Source organism: Heterodontus francisci, chromosome 33 (genome assembly GCF_036365525.1).
Source record: "Heterodontus francisci isolate sHetFra1 chromosome 33, sHetFra1.hap1, whole genome shotgun sequence".
NCBI classification, from domain to species: Eukaryota; Metazoa; Chordata; class Chondrichthyes; order Heterodontiformes; family Heterodontidae; genus Heterodontus; species Heterodontus francisci.
Window position 1 is genome coordinate 45,353,776 of NC_090403.1, and position 24,263 is coordinate 45,378,038.

General features: G+C 47.0%; 1 protein-coding gene across 2 annotated transcripts in view; it reads left to right on the top strand.

Annotated features, from left to right (window-relative positions):
• znf385c (zinc finger protein 385C) overlaps positions 1–24,263 on the top strand; it is a 273,245-nt gene that overhangs the window by 135,718 nt on the left and 113,264 nt on the right. For both annotated transcript variants that reach the window (XM_068013000.1, XM_068013001.1), the window contains exon 2: positions 22,789–22,931. In XM_068013000.1, the coding sequence (XP_067869101.1) occupies positions 22,789–22,931 (143 nt within the window). The remainder of the gene's footprint in view (positions 1–22,788; positions 22,932–24,263) is intronic.

A 24,263-nucleotide genomic window follows, 5' to 3' on the forward strand; every position in this document is an offset into this window, starting at 1 on the left:
ATGGCCTTGATTTTATTTCCCACCTCACCCAGTGAGAATGATGTGTAGAAGAGGGTATTAAACCAAACTGACTTAACCATCTAAGGTTGCTCTGTTCCCGCTGGGTGCTATTTCACTTTTGCTGACTTTCAAGTCAGCTGAGGCTCCCAATGCAGGCAGGCGGGAGGCTACTTTAAATTTGAAAATCACAGCCCAATGACATCACCCATGTCGCAGCACGATCTTAACATCTGGTCAGGCGTGAGTACCACACCGTATAAATCCCGACACCTGAACCACCTGGCAGAAGAGGCCAAGGTAAATTTTAAAAATGATTGTTGTCTGAACACCTGCGGGCCAGGAGGAACAGGTTTGCTGTCCCCAGACACTGCAAGGTGTCCTTGGGCCTCCAGAGCCCTGGTCTCCGCTCGAACACGATGAAACCCGACCCTAATTGCAATGGGAACTCAATTCCCGATCATGGCTGCAACTTCCAGATTCTAGGGGCAGGACTGGCAACTCAGTATTCCAAAGTATAGAATCTTCAGGCGTGATAGGGGAGGGGATAAAAGAGGAGGTGGCATTGCACTGTTGTTCAAGGAGTGAATTACTGCAGTAAGGAGGGATGATATCTGAGAAGGTTCCTCAAATGAGGCCATATGGGTAGAACTTAAGAACAAAAGGGAGGCAATCACTTGGCTGAGCGTGTACTACAGGCCTCCAAACAGTCAGAAAGAGATAGAGGAGTAGATACGTAGGCAAATCTCAGAGATGTGTAAAAATAATAGGGTAATAATAGTAGGGGATTTCAACTTACCTAATATCAGTCAGTGCAAAAGGCTTACAGGGGGAGGAATTCTTAAAATGCATACAGGAGAGCTTTTTGAGCCAGTACATAGAAAGTCCTGCAAGAGAAGGGCAGAACTGGACCTAATCCTGGGGCATGAAGCTGGACAAGTGGTAGAAGTGTCAGTGAGGGAATATTTTGGGGATAGTGACCATAACTCTAAGATTTAAGGTAGTTATGGAAAAGGACAAAGATGAGCCAGAAATAAAGTTACTGAATTGGGGGAAAGCCAATTTCAATTTGATAAAACAGGATCTGGCCTATTGGAAAAAATTCTGAGGGACAGGATTAATCTCCACTTGGAGAAGCAGGGAATAATCAGAGATAGTCAGCACGGCTTTGTCAGGGGGAGATCGTGTCTGACTGGGACCAGCTACTTGTAGGAAAGTCTACATCAGGCCAGTGGGAGGCATTCAAAGAGGAGATAGTGAGCTCAGAGCCAACATGTAACCTTTAAGGTGAAGGGTAGGACCAACAAGTCCAGGGAACCCTGGATGTCAAGGGATATAGAGTATTGGATCAGAAAAAAGGAGGCTTATGGCAGATTCGGAACACTGAAAAGAGCGGAGGCATTAGAGGAGTATAGAAAGTGTAGGGGGTACTTAAAAAAGTAATTAGGAGAGCAAAGAGGGGACATGAAAAAACATTGGCGGGCATTTTATAAATATATTAAGGGCAAGAGGATAACGAGGGAAAGAGTAGGGCCCATTAGGGACCAAAGTGGCAATCTCTGTTTGGAGCCGGAGGACAAAGGTGAGGTTTTAAATGATTACTTTTCATTTGTTTTCACTGTGGAGAACCACGATGTAGGTGTAGAGATCAGGGAGGGGGATTGTGATATACTTGAACATATTAACATTGAAAGGGAGGCAGTATTAGACACTTTAGCAGGCTTAAAAGTGGATAAATCCCCAGGCCCAGGTAAGATGTATCCCAGGCTGTTGTGTGAGGCAAGGGAAGTGATAGCAGGGGCACTAAGACAAATTTTCAGACCCTCTCTGGCCACGGGAGAGGTGCCAGAGGACTGGAGGAGATTGGATGTGGTACCATTATTCAAGCAGGGTCGCAGGGATAGACCAGATATTTACAGGCTGGTGAGTCTAACATCAGTGGTTGGCAAACTATTGGAAAAAAATTCTGAGGGACAGGATTAATCTCCACTTGGAGAGGCAGGGAATAATCAGAGATAGTCAGCACGGCTTTGTCGGGTGGAGATCGTGTCTGACTAACTTGATTGAATTTTTCGAGGAGGTGGCTAGATGTGTAAATGAGGGTAAAGCAGTTGATGTCGTCTACATGGACTTCAGTAAGGCTTTTGATAAGGTCCCACATGGGAGATTGGTTAAGAAGGTAAGATCCCATGGGATCCAGGGCAATTTGGCAAATTGGATCCAAAATTGGCTTAGTGGCAGGAAACAGAGGGTAACGGTCGAGGATTGTTTTTGCGAGTGGAAGCATTTGACCAGTGGTGTACCGCAGGGATCGGTGCTGGGTCCCTTGCTGTTTGTAGTGTACATTAATGATTTAAACATGAATATAGGAGATATGATAAGTAAGTTCGCAGATGACAAGAAAATTGGTGGTGTCGTAAATAGTGAGGATGAAAGCCTTAGATTACAGGACGATATAGATGGGCTGGTAAGATGGGCGGAGCAGTGGCAAATGGAATTTAATCCTGAGAAGTGTGAAGTGATGCATTTTGGGAGGACTGACAAGGCAAGGGAATATACAATGGATGGTAGGACCCTAGGAAGTACAGAGTGTCAGAGGGACCTTGGTGTACTTGTAGCAAGACTGCAGAGATTACTCTTGAGGCTTCAGAGTTATGATTTCATTCTGAAATATAAGCCAGGAAGAGAAATGGTGCTGGCAGACACCCTATCTCGGTTGTCACCATAGGAGAAACATGAGATAGAAGATCTAGGCATAAAGATTCATCACCTAGCGACACAACTGAAACTGAGTCAAATTAGAGAGACCAACAAAGACTAGGAGTTACAGATGCTATCTCAGCAAGTGATCCACGGATGGCCTGATAGGATACAGCACACACAGCCAGCAATAAGGCAGTACTGGTCTATCAGAGATGACATCTCACTAGAAGGGTGGCGCAGTGGTTAGCACCGCAGTCTCACAGCTCCAGCGACCCGGGTTCAATTCTGGGGACTGCCTGTGCGGAGTTTGCAAGTTCTCCCTGTGACCACGTGGGTTTTCGCCGGGTGCTCCGGTTTCCTCCCACAGCCAAAGACTTACAGGTTGATAGGTAAATTGCCCCTAGTGTAGGTAGGTGAAGGTGGGGATGTGGTAGGAATATGGGATTAATGTAGGATTAGTGTAAATGGGTGGTTGATGGTCGGCACAGACTAGTTGGGCCGAAGGGCCTGTTTCAGTGCTGTATCAATAAATAAATAAGATCCCTGAAGGCAGCAGCACAGGTAGATAAGGTGGTTAGGAAGGCATATGGAATACTTGCCTTTATTAGCCAAGGCATAGAATATAAGAGCAGGAAGATTATGATGGAGCTATATAAAATGCTAGTTAGACCACAGCTGAAGTACTGTGTACAGTTCTGGGCACCACACTATAGAAAGGATGTGATTGCACTGGAGAGGGTGCAGAGCAGATTCACCAGGATGTTGCCTGGGCTGGAGCATTTCAGCTATGAAGAGAGACTGAAAAGGCTAGGGTTGTTTTCCTTGGAACAGAGAAGGATGAGGGGGAACATTATTGAGATATACAAAATTATGAGGGGCATTGATGGGTTAGATAGGAAGAGACTTTTTCCCTTAGCGGAAGTGTCAATAACCAGGGGACATAGATTTAAGGTAAGGGGCAGGAGGTTTAGAGGGGATTTGAGGAAAACTTTTTTCACCAGGTGGCTGGAATCTGGAATACACTGCCTGAACTGGTGGTAGACGCAGGAACTCTCACAACATTTAAGAAGTATTTAGATGAGCACTTGAAACGCCATAGCATATGGGCCAAGTGCTGGAAAATGGGACTAGAATAGTTAGGTGCTTGATGGCTGGCACAGACATGATGGGCCAAAGGGCCTGTTTCTGTGCTGCATGACTCTATGACCCCGCTGACCCCTAAACTGCTAGGGACAGTCTCCACTGCGCCTTCTAGCCAACAAATTCCTGCTCCTGCCCTCCACCAGGTTGTGGATGTGGCCATTTTTGGGTGGGACACCAGAAACTTTTAAGATAATGAGGCCCAGCCATTAAAATCAGCAGTGCTTCCATGTGCACTGCCCATGTTGGGGCTTGCACACACTGTGCTCTTCCCTAACCCCCCCCCCCCCCCTTTAAATAAGAGCCACAGATTCTAAAGATGGGGAACAGGTAGAAAAGTGATTCTGGATTTTATATCCAGCGGTATTGAATAGAAAAGCAAGAAAGTGATTTTGAATTTGTGCAAGCTATCGCTTTGTCTTTCAGCACATCATTAATATACTGTTTGTCTTTGCTCCATGACCTTCTGGTCAGTTATTTTCTGTGACCCTCTGTCCTATCAACACCTTCCCTTTTGTTATCTCATGCCCCACCCCCACCTTGTTTGCTTAAAACCGATTACATTTCTCACCTTTGCCAGTTCTGATGAAGGGTCACTGACCTGAAACGTTAACTCTGCTCCTCTCTCCACAGATGCTGCCAGACCTGCTGAGTATTTCCAGCATTTCTTGTTTTTATTCCAGATTTCCAGCATCTGCAGTATTTTGCTTTTATTATTATGTCAAACCCGCTGTTGGAATATTGCATGCAGTTCTGGGCAACCCATCAAAGGAAGAATATTAGAGCCATGGTACGGTGAAGAGTCACTGGAATTATACTGGGAATGAGAGATTAAAGTTATTAAGAAAGCCTTGGAAAATTGAGTTTATTTTGCTGGATAGGAAATAATTAATGGAAGATTATTGGAGGTTTTAAAAACTAGGGAAAGTGTTGAGAAGGTAAATAGTGAAAGACGGTTCCCACTGATTGGAAAATTGTTACCAAAGGGGCAGAGAGACCGGATTATCACTGGAAGAATGAAGATGGATATTAGATGGAGATTTTTTCACTATTATTGGAACCTGCAATGCTTTACCACAGGTGGCTATTGATGTAAAGACTATAACATAATTTAAAAGGAAATTGAATAAGTAATTTGAAAAGTAATAATATAAAAGGATACAGAGAAAGGGCAGGGAAATTGGATTAGAGTGGATAGCTCCAGTTGAAACGCTAACACAGGCACAATAGGCCTAATGACCCTGTGCTGTAATTTACTTGATGCTATATTTAGACCTTGACTACATTATTGGTTTATCCAGCAGGTTTAATTACTTAGCAAAATTCCCATTGCCAAATCTGTTTGCATTACTTAGCTTTAGTAACATTTCCAGATTAAAGTAATATTGAGTCTTGACAGTACCGAAAGCGACAGTCGATTCTGATCTACCCAAAAGGTTTTTTTAAGACATACTTCAGCCTGACCACTTTTAAATTACTGTGGGCAAAAAAAGATGCTGTTCAACCTTTCTAAAGAATTTTATAGCTCCCTCAGTGGCATGGTTGATAAATGCGCTGCCTGGTTTCTTTTTATTCATTCATGGGGTGCGGGCGTCACTAGCCAGGCCAGCCTTTGTTGCCCATCCCTATCTGCCCTTGGGAAGGTGGTGGTGAGCTGCCGCCTTGAATCGCTGAAGTCCATGTGGTGTAGGAACACTCAGTGCTGTTTGGGAGGAAGTTTCAGGATTTTGACCCAGTGGCAGTGAAGGAATGGCGATATAGTTCCAAGTCAGGATAGTGTTTGACTTGGAGGGGAACTTGCAGGTGGGGCTGGTTCCATGTGCCTGCTGCTATTGCTCTTCTAGGAGTAGCAATGAGCCATCCAAAACTACCAAGGTCTCAAGTCTGTGTTCAGATAACTGGGACTGAATTTACGGGCCCCATCCCACCCCCCCCCACAAAGTTGGGAATAGAGGCTGGGGGCGAAAATACCGACGCCAATTAGCATGTCAGTATCGGGACACTGTTCCTGGTGCGAGCATTTTGGGAGATGCAAGTTTGGGGCATGAAAGGCCATCTGCCCCACGAGGCAGGCAGGCAATTAGGCTCATTAAGAGCCTTATTAAAGCTACGTTTAGGAGGCCAACTGAGATTTTCCAGTCGGAGGCAGATCAAAACCTGGAGGCGGGCACCCATGGCAGGCCTACAAACCCTCCCTGCCATCCTGGGTGGGGCACAGCCAGAAATCATCCTTTAGAGGGCCTCCCCCCTTTCCCCCTTACCCCCTCCCCCTTACCCCCTCCCACTTACCCCTTACCCCTTACCCCCTCCCCCTTCTCCCCCTCCTCCCCCTCCACCTTCTCCCCCTTCACCCACTCCCCCTCCCCCTTCACCCACTCCCCTCCTCCTCCCCCTCCCCCTCCTCCTCACCCTCCTCCTCCTTCTCACCCTCCTCCTCCTTCTCACCCTCCTCCCCCTTCTCGCCCTTCCCATTCTCCCCCTCCTCCTTCTCCCCCTTCGCCCCTTCTCCCTTCTCCCCCTCCTCCCCCTCCCCTCCTCCCCCTCCCCCTTCTCCCCCTCCCCCTCCTCCCCCTCCCCCTCCTCGCCCTCCCCCTCCTCGCCCTCCCCCTCCTCGCCCTCCCCCTCCTCGCCCTCCCCCTCCTCGCCCTCCCCCTCCTCGCCCTCCCCCTCCTCGCCCTCCCCCTTCTCCCCCTCCCCCTTCTCCCCCTCCCCCTTCTCCCCCTCCCCCTTCACCCCCTCCCCCTTCTCCCCCTCCCCCTTCTCCCCCTCCCCCTTCACCCCCTCCCCCTTCTCCCCCTCCCCCTTCTCCCCCTCCCCCTTCTCTCCCTCCCCCTTTTCTCCCTCCCCCTTTTCTCCCTCCCCCTTTTCTCCCTCCCCCTTTTCTCCCTCCCCCTTTCTCCCCCTCTCCCTTCTACCCCTCTCCCTTCTCCCCTTCTCTTTCTCCCCCTTCTCCCCCTCCCCCTTCTCCCCCTCCCCCTTCTCCCCCTCCCCCTTCTCCCCCTCACCGTTCTCCTCGTCACCCTTCTCCCCGTCCCCCTTCTCCCCCTCCTCCTTCTCTCCTTCCTCCCCCTACTCTCCCTCTACTCCCCCTACTCTCCCTCCCCCTCCTCCCCCTTCTCGTTCTCCCCTTCTCCCCCTCCCCCTCCTCCCCCTCCCCCTTTTCCCCTTCTCCCCCTCCCCCTCCTCCCCCTCCCCCTTTTCCCCTTCTCCCCCTCCCCCTCCTCCCCCTCCCCCTTTTCCCCCTCCCCCTTTTCCCCCCCTTTCCCCCCCCTTTTCCCCCTCCCCCTTTTCCCCCTCCCCCTTTTCCCCCTCCCCCTTTTCCCCCTCCCCCTTCTCCCCCTCCCCCTTCTCCCCCTCCCCCTTCTCCCCCTCCCCCTTCTCCCCTTCTCCCCCTTCCCCTTCTCCCCTCCCCCTTTTTCCCCCTCCCCCCTTTTCCCCCTCCCCCTTTTCCCCCTCCCCCTTTTCCCCCTCCCCCTTTTCCCCCTCCCCCTTTTCCCCCTCCCCCTTTTCCCCCTCCCCCTTTTCCCCCTCCCCCTTTTCCCCCTCCCCCTTTTCCCCCTCCCCCTTTTCCCCCTCCCCCTTCTCCCCCTCCCCCTTCTCCCCCTCCCCCTTCTCCCCCTCAACCCTTCCCCTCAACCCTTCTCCCCCTCCCCCTTCTCCCCCTCCCCCTTCTCCCCCTCCCCCTTCTCCCCCTCCCCCTTCTCCCCCTCCCCCACCCCTTCTCCCCCACCCCTTCTCCCCCACTCCTTCTCCCCCTCCCCTTCTCCCCTCCCCCTCCCCCTCCCACTTCTCCCCCTCCCACTTCTCCCCCTCCCCCTCCCCCTCCCACTTCTCCCCCTCCCCCTCCCCCTCCCACTTCTCCCCCTCCCCCTCCCACTTCTCCCCCTCCCCCTCCCACTTCTCCCCGTCCCTCTTCTCTCCCTCCCCCCTCCCCCTTCTCCCCGTCCCTCTTCTCTCCCTCCCCCCTCCCCTCTCCCTTCTCCCCCTTCCCTTCTCCCCCTCCCCCACCCCCTTCCCTTCTCCCCCTCCCCCACCCCCTTCCCTTCTCCCCCTCCCCCACCCCCTTCCCTTCTCCCCCTCCCCCACCCCCCTCCTTCTCCCACCCCCTTCTCCCCATCCTCCCCTCCCCCTCCTCCCCCTTCCCCTCCTCCCCTTCTCCCCCTTCCCCTGCTCCCCCTTCCCCTCCTCCCCCTTCCCCTCCTCCCCTTCTCCCCCTTCCCCTCCTCCCCTTCTCCCCCTTCCCCTCCTCCCCTTCTCCCCCTTCCCCTCCTCCCCCTCCTCCCCCTTCTCCCCCTTCCCCTCCTCCCCCTCCTCCCCCTTCTCCCCCTCCCCCTTCTCCCCCTTCCCCTTCTCCCCCTTTCCCTCCTCCACCTTCTCCCCCTTCCCCTCCTCACCTTCTCCCCCTTCCCCTCCTCACATTCTCTCCCTTCTCCCCCTCCCCCTTCACCTCCTCCTCCCCCTCTCCCTTCTCCTCCTCCTCCCCCTCCCCCTTCTCCCCCTCCTCCCCCTCCCCCTTCTCCCCCTCCTCCCCCTCCCCCTCCCCCCCCTCTTCTCCCCCTCCCCCCTCCCCCTCCTCCCCCTCCTTCCCCTTACTCCCCTTCCTTCCCCTTACTCCCCCTCCCCATCCCCCTCACTCCCCCTCCCCCTTACTCCCTCTCCCCCTCCCCCTCCCCCTCCCCCTTACTCCCACTCCCCCTCCCCCTTACTCCCACTCCCCCTCCCCCTTACTCCCACTCCCCCTCCCCCTTACTTCCACTCCCCCTCCCCCTTACTTCCCTTTACTCCCACTCCCTCTCCCCCTCCCCCTTACTCCCCCTTACTCCCCCTTACTCCCCCTCCCCCTTACTCCCCCTCCCCCTTACTCCCCCTTACTCCCCCTCCCCCTCCCCCTCCCCCTCCCCCTTACTCCCCCTTACTCCCCCTCCCCCTCCCCCTCCCCCTTACTCCCTCTCCCCCTCCCCCTTACTCCCTCTCCCCCTCCCCCTTACTCCCTCTCCCCCTCCCCCTTACTCCCCCTTACCCCCTTCCCCTCCTTCCCCCTTACTCCCCCTCCCCCTCCGCCACCCTCGCCCCCCCCTTACCCCCCCCTCCCCCTTACCCCCCCTCCCCCTTACCCCCCCTCCCCCTTACCCCCCTCCCCCTTACCCCCCCCTTACCCCCCCTCCCCCTTACCCCCCCTCCCCCTTACCCCCCTCCCCCTTACCCCCCCCTTACCCCCCCTCCCCCTTACCCCCCCTCCCCCTTACCCCCCCCTCCCCCTTACCCCCCTCCCCCTTGCTCCCCTTACCCCCCCCTCCCCCTTGCTCCCCTTACCCCCCCCTCCCCCTTGCTCCCCTTACCCCCCCCTCCCCCTTGCTCCCCTTACCCCCCTTACCCCCTTGCATGGCTGCTTTTTCTGTTTTTTATTCGATTTTTAAAAAGTGGCTGAGAGGGCACCTGCTTGTTGAAGCGCCTCCCGGTTACCTTGTATTGCAGCTGGGTGCTCATCCTGAAGCTGGAAGGCCTCTGATTGGCCCTCCAGCTTCAAGAGCCCACCTGCCACCCTTAATTGGACAGGGAAGCTGTCTCCATGCCAATCAAGAGCTTACCCATTTGAAAATCTTAACTTTAATCAGCTTTTCCCCCGGAGGCTGCCCCTGCGTCACCACCCCACACCCCCACCACACACCAGACCCCTGTGAGCCTCCCCCCACTTATTTACACTCCAAGGCTCCAGCACTGCTGCTGGTCCTGGGCCTACTGCAGGACCAGCAGTGGCCACCACCCCTGGTGGTGCTGCTGGGACTGCTGAGCTGCCAGCCCTCTGATTGGCTGGCAGCTCTTGGCAGGCAGTTAACTTCCTGAACACTGTAAAAATGCAGCCGGGGGTCCCCCAAATGGCCAAGGTGGGTTCCTCTTGCCTTTCTGGCCTGGCGTTGGGGTCCCAGCCAACTGCTTAAAATTCAGTCCATGCAGTTTTCTAGATCTGACTGGATAGTGATCAAGATACCAGGTGGGGACAGGTTTGAATTGGGCTCTGATATCTCCACAGTTGGATTGTCTGACAACTCCATCCAGGTTCTTGCACTAATAATGGCCCCTTGAGTCCAATACCATAGGCCACTGAAACCCATGCCAGTGAGGATCAATACCTTCAGGAGAGGAGGTGAGAAAACAAGATAGGGGTTATGGTCCAATTAACAAGGAGAAACCTGGAAAAGTCAACAGAAAATCGATTTGTCATTCATTAGTTCCAAAAAGAAAAGTTGGCATTTAATAAATTCTTGTTTCCAGGAAACACAGTTGACTCCATTGAAGTCACAAAATAGTTGTCATTTCAATTTCTGTGAAAATATCTCTCCTGTCCATTTCCTTTTAAAAGTTACAAGCAAATTTAAACAATGTAGCAGTTGTACTCTGAACTATTTGATTCTAACCCAGCCTGAATTCCTTCAAAATTGTTGAAATTTCACACATTGATTCAGAATATGTGGTGAATTCTGCTCACTTACAAGCCCATTCTCTCCTGATTAATCACAAACTTGTAGGTCCTAACTGCAGCAAAGAACAATACTTACGTTATAGGGTAAATATGAATAGAATTAGTGAGAATTATGTTATTTTGAGTCACGATTGGCTTCGCAGGGCTATTTCCAGAGTCAGCGAACTGTGAAGAGCAGTTTTACCCTTGGCAGTCCTGGTAAGGTCATTACATTTCTTCCACCACTGCAGCCAGGTTTTAGGAACAATGTTGCTGACCCTGCCCCACTCAGCCACCTCACTGTTAGTCTGCTAATGTATTTGGCTTGGCACACATCTGCCATTTGAAGGAAATAGGGCCTCCTTCCCAGCCTTGCCATGTTCAATAGGCACCTCTATGGCAGTATGAAAATATTCGAGAACACTGCCTGCCGGGATTTTCGCTGCTGCTCCAGAAGTTCAATTTCCACACCCTACCTTTAAGACACATGAACTTAAGAAACATAAGAAATTGCAAGCAGGTGTCAGCCATTTGGCCCTTTGAGCCTGTTCCACCATTCACGAAGATCATAGCTGATCTTCAACCTCAACTCCACCTTCTTGCAATTTCCCTATACTCTTTAATTCCCTTAGTATCCAAACATCTGTTGATCTCTGCTTTGAATGTACTCAATGACTGAACATCCACAGCCCTCTAGGGTAGGGAATTCCAAAGATTCATAACCTTTTGAGTGAAGAAATTTCTCCTCATCTCCATCTTACTGGCCAACACCTTATTCTGACAGTGTGTCCCCTAGTTCTAGGGAAACATGCTACCCAGTTGACTTTTAAAACGTGTCAAATTTCCTACCCTCCCAAATGACAAGGCGGTCATGAGTGCTTGCAGCTCACCCATCAAATTGAACTGAAGCCACATCATGAGAATGGATTGGGCCATTGGCTGATATAACCAGGTGGGCGGAGTGAGTATAATTGGGTGGATGGAGCAGATGTAATCAGTTCGGCAAAGCCAATGTAATTGGGCAGGCAGAGTGCATGTTTTTGGGCGGGGCTGGTGTAATTGGGCAGGTGGAGCAGATGTATTCAGGCAGGAGGAGCAGATGACCTACCCACCACATGTCTGATGTACACCACACATGAAAGTCCTCCCTGAATTCTGACAGTAAGGCTAGTCATAGAATATACATTGAAGGGCTTCATGGCATTTCATTAGGCAAGAGATGATGGTAGCTACCCCCAGCACCACGAGTGGATTTCCTTGGTTTTGATCCTCAAAGAACTGATAAAAATAATTATATAGGCTTCCACATTGATTTCATGATCAACCCTGCATCACAGGAACCGTCTACGAGGAGTATTGCGGTGTGTGTTACTGGATTCTGTCATTCAATTTTACAGGGCCTCTTTGTCAATAAGGTCTAAACAGAGCACACCTTTGTTTTGTATAAACAAAATATAAATAAACATTGTATGTGATCTCAATAGGCTTCATTCACAACCTTTAACCACAGTGAAGGACAGAAAAAAGAAAATGACCGTATAGAATTGTGTGTGTGCATTTTTTGTATCTAGTTTCCATATGCTCCATTGAGACAAAATCACAGTTGACTGAAGTGTACAGAAATCAAGGATTGAGCGCAGAAATTAAAATTGTATTTAACTTGATTTTTTTCATCCACTCTTCATTTAATATTTCCACTGTAGCACAAGCAGCTAGTTCTATTACTTCAGAATTCCACTTCAAGATGCAGCATGAAGGAACATCAATTCCACAGGGGAAACCCTAAAGATGTAGATTGAGAGTAGCTTAAAAACTGTGCATAACATTCACTGCCTTTGTGTATGAAGTAGAAAAAGCAACTAATGCCTTTCTTGGTGAATTTTCATGCTCCAGTTTCTGGGTTTTGTTAAAAAAAAAATAAGCTCTTGTTTATTTTTATTTCCTTATTTATTTAGAGATACAGCACTGAAACAGGCCCTTCAGCCCACTGAGTCTGTGCTGACTATCAACCACCCATTTATACTAATCTTACATTAATCCCATTACCCTCTCACATCCCCACCTTCCCTCAATTCCCCTACCACCTACCTATACTAGGGGCAATTTATAATGGCCAATTTACCTATCAACCTGCAAGTCTTTGGCTGCAGGAAGAAACCGGAGCACCCGGCGAAAACCCACACGGTCACAGGGAGAACTTGCAAACTCCGCACAGGCAGTACCCAGAACCGAACCCGGGTCGCTGCAGCTGTGAGGCTGCGGTGCTAACCACTGCGCCACTGTGCCGCCCACAAGCTCACTCAAGCTTTGTTTTCTGGAGGGGTGGAATTTCTTTTAGATGGTCTGAACTTCACAATGATTGGATTATGCCTTGTAATTCACTGAAAGGTGTCCATGTACATGACTGGAAATTCACTATCACTGGAAATTTTCAGCATAATTGTAGTGCTGGAAATGTCAAGAGGGGAAGTTATTTACTTCAATCGTGAAAAATTCCCAGTTCAACAACAACAATGTGCATTTATATTGCAAATTTAACATAGTAAAATGTCCCAAGGCACTTCACTAGAGTATTATAGGACAAGATTTGACACTGAGCCACATAAGGAGATATTAGCACAGGTGATCAAAAGCTTGGACAAAACAGTAAGTTTTCAGGGAGAGGTTGAGAAGTTTAGGGAGGAAATCCCAGTGCTTTTTTTTTTATTCATTCATGGGATGTGGGCATCGCTGGCTAGGCCAGCATTGCCCTTGAGAAGGTGGTGGTGAGCAGCCTTCTTGAACCCACTGTATACCCACAGTGCGGTTAGGAAGGGAGTACCAGGATTTTGACCCAGCAACAGTGAAGGGACGGCAATATCGTTCCAAGTCAGGATATTGTGTAACTTGGAGGGGAACGTGCAGGTGGTGGTGTTCCCATGCATTTGCTGCCCTTGTCCTTCTAGTTGGTAGAGGTCGCGGGTTTGGAAGGTGCTGTCTAAGGAGCCTTGGTGCATTGCTGCAGTGCATCTTGTAGATGGTACACACTGCTGCCACTGTGCGTCGGCGGTGGAGGGAGTGAATGTTTGTTGATGAGGTGCCAATCAAGTGGGCTGCTTTGTCCTGGATGGTGTTGAGCTTCCTGAGTGTTGTTGGAGCTGCACCCATCCAGGCAAGTGGAGAGTATTCCATCACACTCCTGACTTGTGCCTTGTAGATGGTGGACAGGCTTTGGGGAGTCAGGAGGTGAGTTACTCCCCTCAGGATTCCTAGCCTCTGACCTGCTCTTGTAGCCACGGTATTTATATGGCTACTCCAGTTCAGTTTCTGGTCAATGATAACCCCTAGGATGTTGATAGTGGGGGTTTCAGCGATGGTAATGCCGTTGAATGTCAAGGGGAGATGGTTAGATTCTCTCTTGTTGGAGATGGTCATTGCCTGGCACTTAAGTGGCAAGTAACATTCGCACCACACATCAGCCCAAGCCTGGATATTGTCCAGGTCTTGCTGCATTTCTACACGGACTGCTTCAGTATTTGAGGAGTCACGAATGGTGCTGAACATTGTGCAATCAGCGAACATCCCCACTTCTGCCCTTATGATTGAAGGAAGGTCATTGATGAAGCGGCTGAAGATGGTTGGGCCTAGGACACTACCCTGAGGAACTCCTGCAGTGATGTCCTGTAGCTCAGATGATCGACCTCCAACAACCACAACCATCTTCCTTTGCGCTAGGTATGACTCCAGCCAGCGGAGGGTTTTCCCCCTGATTGCCATTGACCTCAGTTTTGCGAGGGCTCCTTGATGCCACACTCGGTCAAATGCTGCCTTGATGTCAAGGGCTCGAGGCTTAGAGAGCTGAAGTTCTTCATTCAGCTGAGCTTGAGATGGGAGACAGATTTATCAAATTAATACAAATGCCTGTTGCGAACCTCCAGTGGATTTCAATTGTAAATTAAAATATAGAACAAGCATTGGACAGATAATGTAATTAAGCCCTCCTATTGTTGACTGACAGGATGAACCTTCACTAGAAATCTGGGGTTGAGTATGAGAATGCCTGTAAGTTCCTATTTAAGTTAATTATTGTGAGTAAAACTGAAAATTATGTCAAAGGAGTTGCAAAGTCTAAAGGAGGATCGGAGCCAGGACGGTTGAGTTATATATGTTTTGAGTTGCTTTTTTAAAAATCCAGATAAACTTCCTTCTGCTAGTTCGGTTCCATTATGTGCGTGTATGCAATATGTTTTTTTTATGAAAGGGGGAAATTGGGGAAAGTACTGGTTTGAAGCACTCATATATTCTAATGCCTCTGAAGACAGAAAGCAGACGTATGAAGGAGTAGATCGAGAACCTATTTCCTGTGGCGGGGAGGCCTAGAACAAAGGGCATAACCTTAAAATTAGAGCTAGGCCATTCAAGGTTGAGGTCAGGACGCATTTCTTCACACAAAGGGCAGGGGAAATCTGGAACCCTTTTCCCCCATTAAGCTACTGAGGCCAGATCAACTGAAAATGGCAGAATGGATATTGATAGTTTTTTTATTAGTTTAAGGCTATTCAGGGTTACAGAATCAGGATGGGTGGATAGAGACAAGATACAGATCAACCATTATCTAATTGAATGACAGTACAAGCTGAAGGAACTGAATCGCCTATTTCTGTTCCTATGAGCATGCAGCAAAATAAGTAAATGAATATGTAGGAAATGGTTGATATGTCTGACTGGCATTCGTGACAATAAACCTAAACAAATGAATCAAGTACATCATAACATACAAGACTCTTTGTCTACATTCCATCCTGGTCACGTTGACGTCAACCCAACACTGCAGTCCCACGAGGTTGATGGTTTTGTCAGTCAATGAACTGAGAAATGGCTCCAGATAGCCATAACGTGCGCATTTTTAATATGCAAGATGATAGAAGCTGTCAAGTGGTTAAAAGAGGTGATCGCAGTGAAATCTTATTGATTCAGGCCAGCAGCTGCCATGGAGAGTTCATGCTTCAGCAGTTGCAGGTGCTGGGAAAGTACAAAACATTCTGTACCAAAAAAGCAGCATCTGCTGCTTTGGGAATAAATCAGAACTGACTGAAATGGGGCAGAAAAACGGTCTAAAAAAAACTGAGGCACAGATGCTAAATAGTATTTGTGTTCCTATTTCGTCTCATCTCTGCTCCTTATTCCTTTCCCGAATGCAGCAGGTACAGCTACCCTGTGGCAGAACAATTGAGTTCAAAATATTGCAGCTAGAAATGTCACAGGAATGAGATTGCTCTTTTTTCTCTCTCTCGTGGCCAAGCCGTTACTTTTTTTTCACTTTGGTTTCCTTGCAGAAAGCTTCATCCACATTAGAGAGAACAATTCATTTTCTCCCAGGCCTGAGCATTGCCAATCTGTTCAGCGCTAGAAGGTGCATGAGGGCAGCTCATCCTGTGATTATTCTTCCTTTGCTGTAGGGAAGCAACTTATCTCCACTTTCTATTTCCCTGTGGTTACATAGGTTACATCAGCAGTTTAGGCATCCACAGAAAGTAAAGATAAGCTGTATAAGCTCAAAGTCATGGGACCTCCTAATTACAGTTCAGAAAACCTCTATCTCCAGAGACCCTTCTCGCTCTGTGCTGAACCTGAGGGGGGAGATGACATCCCTTTTCTCCCTTCCATCTTCTCTTGCTAAAGCTGCCTTCGAGAAGTATTGTTCCCTAGTTCATCTCAACAACTTCGTTCCACCTCAACAAATCTGTCCAAGAATTAAATCTGTGCTCCTATCTGGGGAAGCTCTCCGAACAACTTTCTTACAGTCCTGGACAGAATACAAACAAAAGATGGTCATCTGGTAGTGATTCTCCTCACACCTCAAGCCTCTAATCTCCCTCAGTCTCTGTATATTTCATCTCTCTGTATATTTTGATAATGCTAATGAGATCAGTGTTCCTTTAAACTTTCCTCACTTGCTTGTTTTAAGCTCTTCTCCATGTTCCTTTTTCCTCTCTACAGCCTCATTGTGCCTTTTACTCTTACGTTCTTCCAAGGACCTCAAGAATGGTGGAGCTCCTTGCCTCCCTCAGTATTTTCTTCCATCTGCAATCCACAGGTTTATAAATCTAAGCTTGGCTTCACTTAATTATTGCATCCTGATTTGCCTCAACATTTTTACTCTTTTCAACCAGCATTTATCAGCCTTTGGCCTTCACCTTTGTTCCTGAATTTCAAAAAAACACTGACTCTCTCCTCCCATATGGCTACTTTGCTCATTGTCTAACAATGCACAACAATGTTGAATTACAGACGATACTGAAGTGGGGGTTGGGCTACGGCAGTCAAATCTGATGAGGTAGGCAAGAGCCCGCAAAATGAGTTGATTAAAACTTGTAAGTGGGAGAATAATGGTCGATGAAATTTCGCTACGGATAATTAGAAGGCACTGCAAAATTAGAAGAGAAAATAGAGGAACGTACTTGAATGGTATTCATCAGGCCAAAGGGCAAGTTGAAAGAGATCTGGGGTATTTGTAGAATCAGTACTGTACCGCACTGTACACTGTACACAGCACAGTTCCATGAATAGCAATGAGATAAATAATCAGTTTTGATGTTATAGTATCGTACAGTTGGTCAGGACAATTGGAGAACTTCCTGCCTTAGAACCTTCTACATCTACCTGACTAGGCAGAGAAAGTCTTGTCCAAAAGGTAGCGCCTCTGTCAGTGTGACACTCTATCAGTGTTGCATTGCAGTGCCAACATCAGATTATGTGTTTAAATCATGGATTGGTCCTAAACCTTCTAACTTAGAAGCAAGAGGGTTGTCACTGAACCCAACTGACACCTTCCAGTTTTAATTTCTATCCATTCAGTCTATAATCATGGATTAAACTTAGAGGGGCTAACTATTGTTGTAAACTTACTAGCATTGCTTACTGTGTTTATCAATATGATGCAATAACCTAATGAAGATTGCAAAAACATCATCAACCCTGCCATTGTATTGAAGGTATGCTCAGCTCCTCCATGCTGTTTCCTTCCCTCGATAATAGATTCCCTTTAATGTTGGTTAAAAAAGCCTCTTTATACAAAGAGGTCATATTCATTTCTGTAACACACAAAGTCAAACGACCACATTCACAGACAATTTCAGTTTCTTCAGACCAACAATAAACAAGGAATATGTGGCACACAGATACAGCTGTATGCAGGTAAGTACAGTTAATCAAATTTTCCTCTGGTGCCAGTAATGTTTGGTGGAGGTCATGGGTTATGAATAAAGCCCATTCCCATTGGGTATTTGGCAGTTACACACAACTGTCTGCACAAATGCCTTTTGTGAACATGGGTTCTGGTCGATCCGCCAAGTCCCTGAGTACTGTATTTATTTCTTCATTCAGTTGACAAAACTAAACTGAAAGGATAGAAATTTTAAAAGGTGTGGAACGCTGAGCCATCTGGATCACATACATTAAGCACAGGAAAGCTCTTCTTGTTTAAGAGGAATAAGGTAAAAATCAGACAGTCACTTTTAGATGCTTCATCCTCAAATGTGGAGGAATAAAAGTGATAAATGATTCATTATATATGAGACATCAGAAAATTCTGTCAATGGCTGTAGAAAGAACAGGACTCATTTGCGTGAGATGAAGTGGGATTTTTGTTCCGTTAATTTCATGGATATTTCAAGTGTTTTATCAACCTAAATACAATGGCTGGAATATTCTGTTTCAGAACTCTTAGAATATTCTGTTGAGCACATATGAGGAAATTATACATTCCCCCAGCCTGTGACTTGCAGACCATTAAATTACTGACTGAAAAATTATGGACTGGGGGTGTGGAATTTCACATTATGTGTTCCCAGTGTGCGCCGAGAACACAGAAGCAGCAAATACCCAGCCAATCTGTCTAAACTGCACGCAAATGCACAGCGGTTCCCATTTATGTTTCTAAATTTCTTTCTGAACAGTGTGGATTTTTTAAAGAGAAATAATTACTTAACTTCTTCTCAAAATTATTTCTCTGAATCAGACTAAGCAGTAAGTCTTGCATTTGATTTAATAGTGCCAAATTATGGGGAAATGTATTGAATGCATTGCAGACCTACTGAAGGGTAACAGTATCTACTGCCAATTGTGACCTTGTGTGGTCACAGTTTGTGTTCTCTTTCACCATGCCCTGTGTTGGTGATTGCAGATGAGGTCACTGCCAATGCCTCCTTTTGTTATCCCTTGCCCCACCCCTGCTTTACTTACTTAAAATCTTTTACATTTCTTATATCTGCCATTTCTGAGGAGGGGTCACTGACCTGAGGCGTTGGCTCTGCTTCTCTCTCCACGGATGCTGCCGGACCTGCTGAGTGTTTCCAGCATTTCTTGTTTTTATTTACATATTCAGTAGTATGTTAATCAGTATTAAAATAATTAAAGCAATATCACAATATATGGTACAAAAGCAAGGAAGTTATGGTGAATTTTTATGGAGCACTGGTTCAGCCTCAACTGGAGTGTTGTATCCAATTCTGGGCAGCACACTTTAGGAAGGAAGTGAAGGCAGTGGAGATGGTGCAAAAAAGATTTACAAGAAAGGTTCCGGGAATGAGGGACTTCAGTTGTGGGGATGGATTGGAGGGGCTGGGGTTGTTCTCTTTGGAGAAGAGGAGATCGAGAGAAGATTGGTAGAGGATTTCCAAATCAAGGGGGGGGTCTGGACAGAATAGATAGGAAGAAACTGTTCCCATTGGTGGAAGGGTCAAGAACCGGTGGACACTGATTTAGAGTGATTGGCAGAAGGACCGGAGACGACATGAGGAAAAAACATTTTTATGCAGCAAGTGGTTAGAATCTGGAAATAACTGCCTGAGAGAACGGTGGAGGCAGATTCAGTCGTCGTTTCAAAAGAGAATTGGATAATTATCTGAAGAGGAAAGATTTTCGGGGTTATGAGGAAAAAGCAGAGGAGTGGGACGAGCTGTCTAGTTGCTCTCGCGGAGATCTAGCATGGACATGACAGGCCGAATAACCTCCCTATGTGTTGTAATTATTCTGTGATTCTAGGTGGGATTGGCCTAGATAGCTTATTTTCGGCAAGAATAGACATGATGGGCTGAATGGAATCCTTCTGTCCATAAATCTTTCTATGTTTATATGTTACATCTTGAAAACAGTCCTGACAGTCAGCTAAGTTGACTAGGGTAGGCTCAAGATGTTGTCAGGGTATGGGCAAGTCCAGGGCAGGAGAGGCTCAGAGATTCCTTGTGAGGCTTCTCCTGGGCATTGAGTCTTCTCACGCCAGCTTCCCTAAAAACGATAAACAGTGTGCGAATCGGGTTGAAATAACATTGCGATCCAAATTATGTCAACCAACCCTGACTTTTGTATGTCACTGAGGTCCTTGCTTGCTCAAAATGCACCTGTTAAAATGGTGAAGGGCAAACTGCGGCATAGACAAGGTAAATACCACACTGTTGGTATTGTAAACCATCTGTCCCACACCCGCCCCCATCCCCCAATAAACCCCATTCTCATCAGGCTTGTGATATTGAATATAATCCAAATAAAATCAGGCCTTTGAAAATGCAGACATTCTTTTGCACAGTAATTTGTTGTCAAATCCAGCTGAACAGGCGGCACAGTGGCGCAGTGGTTAGCACCGCAGCCTCACAGCTCCAGGGACCCGGGTTCGATTCCGGGTACTGCCTGTGTGGAGTTTGCAAGTTCTCCCTGTGTCTGCGTGGGTTTTCTCCGGGTGCTCCGGTTTCCTCCCACAAGCCAAAAGACTTGCAGGTTGGTAGGTAAATTGGCCATTATAAATTGTCACTAGTATAGGTAGGTGGTAGGGAAATATAGGGACAGGTGGGAATGTTTGGTAGGAATATGGGATTAGTGTAGGATTAGTATAAATGGGTGGTTGATGTTCGGCACAGACTCGGTGGGCCGAAGGGCCTGTTTCAGTGCTGTATCTCTAAAAAATCTATAAACAAGTTCCCATTTTCAAATCGAAACATACAGAGTTAAAATTCAGCACTGTTACCATCCTTTTGCAACTGAATAATGGGAAAGTCGCAACAAGTGATCAGGTGAATCCCCATAGAATGTACAGGTGACCGAGATTTTCCATACTTATTCTCTTTCTTATCTCTTCAAAACTGTGCTGTTTCTTTCTGGTTGGTTTAGGCCTGCTCACCTCATTTGTATCTTCTCCTTATTGGCCCAGGCCCAAAGACCCCAGTATCTCACCGTGTCCAAATAAGGCTCTATTCCTGTGATCTCTCCCTTGGTCTTGTCACATAAATTAATTATGTTTGAGAATGAAGATGGTGCATGACTGACATGCAGTGACAGGACAACAACAAACACGTTGACAACACGTTGACAGCATGTCTGCAAACCAAAAACAGCCAAGGGTGAAATCCACATCCCCAGAAGGTTATACCATAACCAGACCTGGAGGAGTTGTCAAACCACCGAAACAATATATGGAATTTTAAGCTTCTGCACTTGTAAATTTCACAATCCCTGTCTCTACACTTGTAAATTTTATAATCTCTATCTGTGACGAGAATCACACCTGCCAAATGATACATATTAATTTTGTCATATGGGACACTCCTTGAACCTTTTTTACTGGACATTGCACAAAACTTGTTTAAAAAGATTACCGAGCTGAACAGCTGAAAACATGGTTGCATATTTGCATTCTGAGAGAGAGTTGAATAGAGAGACAATGGGAGTGCTCACTGATTCAATTAACAAAATTGGTCTGGGCAATAGTGATGATCCACACCTTATCTGTGCAAGAGCCAGAACTCCAACCCCCATCGTGTGTGTCTAGAAAGCTTTGAAGTCCAGCAACCTCCACCAGCCCCCTCCCCACCAAAGAAGGTGCTGTTTCAAACAAAGAGATGGGCACATGACGTACCTGCTGGCCAGACTGGGGACTTTTTGAATTGTGCCACACAGAAAGGGATCAGACTGCAATTTGAACAGAAAGGAGGAGGAAGGTCTCCCTCCCTCAGTCTCTCTCTCCAGGAAAGTCCCAGGAAAGCCACAGTGGCAGCGTAAGCCTCAGGACTACAGAACTTTACAGGCGACCATCGAGAAGACAATTGAAACCTCTCTTTGGCATTCTGGTACCAGAGAAGCAAGTTTAATATTGTGCACTGGGCCCCAGCGAGAACTCCAAGACTTCAACTTCAACCAAGGACTTTACATCAAAAACAAAAGACAGTAACTGAATTCCATTTATTGCCAACCCTACTTCAATCCCCCGCTGCCCATCCGCTAATTAATTCTCCCCGTCTGTGTCTAGTTGTGTGTGTGTTTATCTCGTGGTTGCATTGCGTATTTTAGTAATTTTAACTGAGTTAAAGTGGTAAGGCTAATAAAATTACATCTTTCTTGTTTAAACCTAAGAAAACCTGTCTGATTGGTTTATTTGCAATTAGAATTAGAGAGCAGTGAGCAAAGACTTACTGAGGTGGTAAGCTAAAAATCACTGTTATAAAAGAAAAACCCTGTTACAGCCAAACCAGGAAAGGGGCAAAAGGGGAGCCTGAGACCCCTTCCTCATCCAGTCGTAACACTATCCCTGTACAACTAATTTTGATATTATCTAATTTTATATGTTTTACTTGTAGCGTACGAGACTTAGCTTTGAAAAGAAAGGGGATGTTATATGATCGCTCTAAGAGTGATGTCCCTTTAAGAACTCAGTATGCTAATGAGCTAAGTACCAGGATGTAGTCATGTGACTGGAACCCGTAGTCACTCTGCACTGTAACACCCTGAACAAAGGTACTGTATATAGTTTGCTCTGTATTGTGTGTATTAATTTAGCTGTAAATAAACCTTTTAGAGATCTTCAAGGAACTGGAATCCACATACCTCATTGTGTTGCTAAAGATAACACAAAGAAACTCAGGACAAGTGAGTGTCTGCTTCCTGCTGCTTTTGGGTGGAGCGATTGAACTGGGTATGCAGATCCGGCGCAGAAACTGAAATTTCCTGCAATTCGCACTGCCAAGTTCAACACTCACCTTACCCACCCACCCCATACATGTCCAATTCCTGCTCTGGGTTAAAATTGGGCCTTCACACTGCAGGTTCTACATGATCTATGTCTGTTGGGATGAGGTTATGGAGGTAGGTTTGTTTCAGATAAATCCAAAATGTGGAAAGAATCTTTGCTTCAAAGATCCGGGATGCAATACCAGGTTTTGCACATTCATAAATGGGTGTCTGTTTTGACTTGAAGCACAGGAATAGCATACTCCATAGGGAAATTCTTCTTGTATGAGCTTGTATTCTTCAAAATAGCTCGTAGCATACTTTTAAAAGGGAAGGCTCACCTGGCATTGACATCGGCAGCAAACGTTTATGTCAAAATGCTAAATACTGAGCAAACATTTTAAATCTGCTGCTGGAGGAATGTCATTTGCTGTGTATGTGTTTTATTAGCTTAGCACAGTTAGCATGGCAATTATAATTAATCACTATACATTCCTTCTGTGTTTTTTCAGGTTCCACAGGCCAAAACAATAGTGTTTTAGCATCTCTACAGCTGCAAGGAAGAGCCATGCAGCCAGCTCTCGATATGAAACACTTACTACAATTTCGACTAAACACCCCCTCCCCCGTTGGATTATTTCCCAACTTCAACACAGTAAGTCCTCTTGCAGTCTTGTAGTCTGTACTTTTCCACTTCTATGGAACATAATTTGCATTGAGAGAAAAATAAATGATTATGTAGTAAGTGACTGGAAGCCATAATCACTCTGCACTGTAACACCCCGGACAAAGGTTCTGTATATAGTTTGCTCTGAATTGTGTGTATTAGTTTAGCTATAATTAAACCTTTTAGGGATCTTCAAGGAACTGGAATCCATGTGGAATGCACAGCAGCCTATAAAACGTCTGGGTTTAGGGGTGACCACACCACCTACCCACAGATTTAAGGGTTGACGGTGAGAAATCTGTCCGATGGGCCATAAAACGTAACCGTACTGGATAATACGAACCTGAAGCAAGGTCGCCTGTCAGACAAGGAGAGTTGTTTTCATCAGTTCTACCTTCAACATGATTTTACAGACCCTAGCTGACGTTAACTGGATTTGGTCACTGGTGTTTTTCAGGCTTGAAATGTGTTCAGAGGATCAATTTGTTTTGGTATAAAACACTAAAATATGAGCAATAAGACCTCTACCCAAGACTGCCCAGATTTGAAAATTAATCCCAGTTTTGGGATGTGATTTTGATCCTGTCCTGATGGGATGAAAGTCATCTTCATCGGATGCAAGGACCCTACATGAAATAATTTTGAATATATCAGTTCCTTTTTGGCTATGGGTCACACACAATTAGCCACAGATTTGCACTGAATTAGCAGCTTCACTCAAGACACCATAAGGATGGTTGGTGTCTGAAATGGGTAAATTTGTATTGATTAGGTTGGAAAGGTGTCCCAAAATTGTGATTAATGAAAATTGTTGGAGGTGAGTAGCAGTAACTTCAACCTAAAACTTGTCTGTACTATACCTATTCTGGAAATACTTGTTCTTGACACTATGTTCATAGTAGGATCGATCTTCAAAATGGGATCCATTGACCCTAAGGATCTTAAGGCCATTAGATTTTCATTCGTCCGTCATCAGACAGGACGATAGAAAAATTACAGCACAAAAGGAGACCATTCAGCCCATCATGTCTGCGGTGGCTGAAAAAAATAGCCGCCCAATTTAATCCCATCTTCCAACACCTGCTCCATATCCTTGCAGGTTACAGCACTTCAGGTGCATGTCCAGGTACCTTTTAAAAGAGCTGAGGGTTTCTGCCTCCACCACCGTTCCTGGCAGTGAATTCCAGACACCCACTGCCCTCTGGGTGAAAAGGCTTTTCCTCATGTCCCCTCTAACCCTTCTATCTGTGCCCCCTGGTAATTGACCTCTCTGCTCGGGGAAACTGGTCCCTCCTATCTGGGCCCCTTATAATTTTGCAC